Genomic DNA, 3550 nt, shown 5'->3' on the forward strand with positions numbered 1-3550 from the left:
GCCTGGACACGCCACGTCAGTATGATATTTCTAAACCTTATCATCGGCATACCTCTGGCACAACGAGCATCGCCCAGAATGCCAGACAACAGAGTGCTCTTCCCCGACCCGACGGCTCCAACGACCGCACACAAAGTGCCATCTTTGATCACAATGTTGATGTCGTGCAAAATGGGTTCAATTTGACAGTTTTCATCAGCGTCAGTTTCCTGCGCCGAATCCCATTCGAAGTCCGCGTGTTGGAGCGAGATCGACGTCACTTTCAACGGACCTGCAGTCACAGGCTCGCGCTCTTCCATGGTGAAGAACTCTTCCAAACGCTTAAAACTGACTTGAGCTTCGACGAGCGAGTTGATCACGTTGGGTAACATGAACAATGGAAAGCGCAAGATGTTGAAAAGCGCTAGCGAAGTCAAGGCCGTCCCGACGTCCAACGAGTTGCCCATGTAAACGTAAGCAAAGAACGACGTGACTGTGACGAGCGACGGCACGCCGTTAAACACCATGCTCGACGCCGCGCGCGCGTAAATGTAAGTGCGGAGTCGTTCCAACTCGTTGCTGCGGAACTGCATCACGCGGTTCGTGAACGAGTTTTCCCACGCTTGGAGCTTGATGACTTTGATGCCGCTGAGCACTTCGTACACGACCTTGACGCGCTCGTCCTTGACTGTCATCAGTGCACGCTGCAGCGTTCGCATGTACTGTGAAATAGCAGCCGTCGCCGGAATGATGAGGAGCATCACGATGACACCGGCAAGGAACGACACGCCCAATTGCAAGTACAGCAAGTAGGAGGAGATGCCAATCTGGAACAAGGCATACCAAATTGCATGCAGGTAGTTGGTGATTTCTTGCAAACGCTGGGCATCGACGCTCATGAGGTTGGTGATTTCGCCCGTCGACTTCTTGGCACGAGCAGACGCGGCAAGGACGAGTGACTTTTGGTACACGGCAGTGACAATGGCCGAACGGAACCGCAGTCCCGTTTCGAAACACAGAAAAAAGTACTGACGCAACGAGAATGATTGCACAACCCCAGACACGAAGATCGCAGCCGCGTACCACAACCCCGTGTTCAATTCGGCGGTCGGGTCGCTGAGGAATGCAATGATATACTTGATCACCATGGGGCCGACAAACTGCAACGAATCATGGAGTAGCTTGAGGACTCCAGCAAAGACAAATTGGGCGCCGAACGACCGCGCCAACGCCCACCAGAGTCGCGGGTTCGATTTCGTGAGTTCAATCTCCCAGTACTTCTTGAACGTCGCCGAGATTTGCGCGGCCCGGTCGTCCGCGTTCAACTGGTAGAGGTCGTCAAATTCCAACGGACGCTTGTTCCCGAGATCCAAGAGCGGGGTCAACCACGAGAAGAAAACGTTACTCATGCATCCGCCCAGTTCCGACGGACTCTTATCTCCCAAGCCATGGTCGGTCGCTTCCTTGCCAAGAAGGGGTAGGCGCTCCTCCTTCTTGTACACGATCTTGGCCGCCGCCATGTCTCGGTTTCCTGGCAAATTTCGAAGTGGAATAAAAAAGGTGTGGATATAACTGGTCGAAAACCAGTCGAACATTCCCATCTTCCATGGATTGGTCTGTCCTTCGAACTTCGGATTTGGCGCAAGTACTTTATCGAAGGGTCGGAACAACCACACCGACCATACTTTATTTCATATGAACGATTGTGTGGGTGATTACTTACACGGTATGCGTACTTAAATGGCCACGATAGAACGGCTTTTAGGTTCGACATCACCCACACTTTGAGGTGCTTGGGTTGGGGCGTCAAGGCGTGAGTGTGGGTGCTGTTGGATGGTGGAGACATATTTCGTCGAGTGCATTGAGCAAACTAGACACGCTGTGAAGAAATGCCAGTGGACTAGACAATCACGAGGCGTTGGTAGGAGTTTCGACTGCACGTGGCGAGCACTAGCCCTGAGATAACTAGGAGTAGGTAGACCTCCACGTAGTAATGTCGCAAAAAGTTAAACAAATAGTACTCTGAAGTGCATGGATGTCAACTTGCTAACCAAGGCTCGAAATCCTAAACAATGTCGCACCGCAGCGTTGCGTGGAAGGAGTTCAGTTAAAACGTTGGCGAGCTTGGATCCTCGTTTTGCAGGACGTTGCAATGCTTACAGCTTGTAGTGTGCTGAATAACCATTGACATCTGTCCTACTAGTAAATGAGTTAGTTGGACGAACTACTAGTGCCAAATAAACAAACATCTTGGGGCTCGTACTACGCCTGCAACCGAAGTTCGAAGTCTGGACCTTTTCAAATGGCTGACATGCACTCACAGTCATGACGTTGCATGACAAGGCCATGGAGGACACGGCGGCATCCCGTCCACTTCTCGATAAAGCGAGTGCGAGCCATGGCATGGAGGGCAAGAGCCCATCTCAAATAGGCGGGTTCTTGAGCAGCGCCATGTTCTCGTGGCTCACGCCTCTTATGGATCTTGGGTATAGTCGTCCCCTCGAGTTTGACGATTTGTATCAGCTCAATCCCAACAACCGTGCACAGTACATCTCGGCGGCGTTCCAGAAGAACTGGGCCATTGAGGTAGCCAAGCCCAAGCCACGACTGTGGCTCGCCCTGGCCCGGTCGTTTGGCGGGCCATTCATCGTGGCTGGATTCCTCCGACTCATCACAGACTCGTCGCAGTTTGTTGGCCCCTTGATGATCAAGCTCATGATCGCATTCCTGAGCGATCGGTTAGCAGACGTGACCATCGGGCTCTATTACGTCCTCGCGATCTTGCTTGCTGGGGTCATCCAATCGTTTTCGTTGCGGCAGTACTCCTTTCTGTGCTCTGAAACTGGCCTGCGCGTTCGATCAGCCATCGTGACCGCCGTGTACGACAAATCGCTTGTCCTGGCCGCATCTTCTCGCGCGAAAAAGTCGATGGGCGAGATTACCAACCTCATGAGCATTGATGCTCAGCGTCTGCAAGAGCTTACGGGTTCTCTCCATGCAATCTGGTTGCCCTGTACCAAATGCTCGTGACCTCTTATTTGCTCTACTTGCAGCTGGGCGTCGCATACTTTGCCGCGTTCGCCATCATGCTATTGCTCGTTCCCGCGACAACTACCGTGTCTACGGCGATGCAGCGCCTCCAACGAGCCCTCATGACCGTCAAAGACGGCCGAGTCAAGGCTGTGTACGAAGTTCTCAGTGGCATCAAAGTGCTCAAGCTGCAGGCATGGGAGACGTCGTTTGCGACCCGCGTGATGCAGCTTCGCTCCAACGAACTCAACAAACTGCGAGCGTACGTATTTGCACGGGGGGCGGCGACGATGGTATTCAACGGCGTACCGACTCTTGTGACCATCGCATCGTTCTTTGGGTACATTTACATGGGCCACAAGTTGGACGTCGGGACTGCCTTGACTTCACTCGCCCTCCTCAACATTTTGCGGTACCCTCTGTACATGCTTCCATTCGTGATCAACTCGATCGCGGAAGCCCAAGTGAGTTTTGGACGGCTGGAAGAATTCCTCCTCATGGACGAGCGTGAACCGGTGACGGCGGGACCGTTGAAGGAAAC

The 3550-nt window shown here is 53.0% G+C and overlaps 2 protein-coding genes across 2 annotated transcripts in view; one reads left to right on the plus strand and one right to left on the minus strand.

Annotated features, from left to right (window-relative positions):
* The window catches only part of H310_05296 (hypothetical protein), a gene marked incomplete at both ends in the record, with an annotated part of 3771 nt that extends 2272 nt beyond the window's left edge, over positions 1–1499 (minus strand). Inside the window, one exon of the mRNA XM_008869973.1 lies at positions 53–1499. Within this exon, the coding sequence (XP_008868195.1) occupies positions 53–1499 (1447 nt within the window). The remainder of the gene's footprint in view (positions 1–52) is intronic.
* Positions 1500–2304: 805 nt separating this feature from the next.
* On the plus strand, positions 2305–3520 carry H310_05297 (hypothetical protein; the record flags this gene model as incomplete). The annotated part of the gene is made up of 3 exons (XM_008869974.1): positions 2305–2903; positions 2957–3421; positions 3469–3520. 3 exons carry the CDS (start codon positions 2305–2307, stop codon positions 3518–3520), a joined length of 1116 nt encoding a protein of 371 aa, XP_008868196.1.
* Positions 3521–3550: the final 30 nt, after the last annotated feature.

Source organism: Aphanomyces invadans (assembly GCF_000520115.1).
Source record: "Aphanomyces invadans strain NJM9701 unplaced genomic scaffold supercont1.9, whole genome shotgun sequence".
Taxonomy (NCBI): Eukaryota; Oomycota; class Saprolegniomycetes; order Saprolegniales; family Verrucalvaceae; genus Aphanomyces; species Aphanomyces invadans.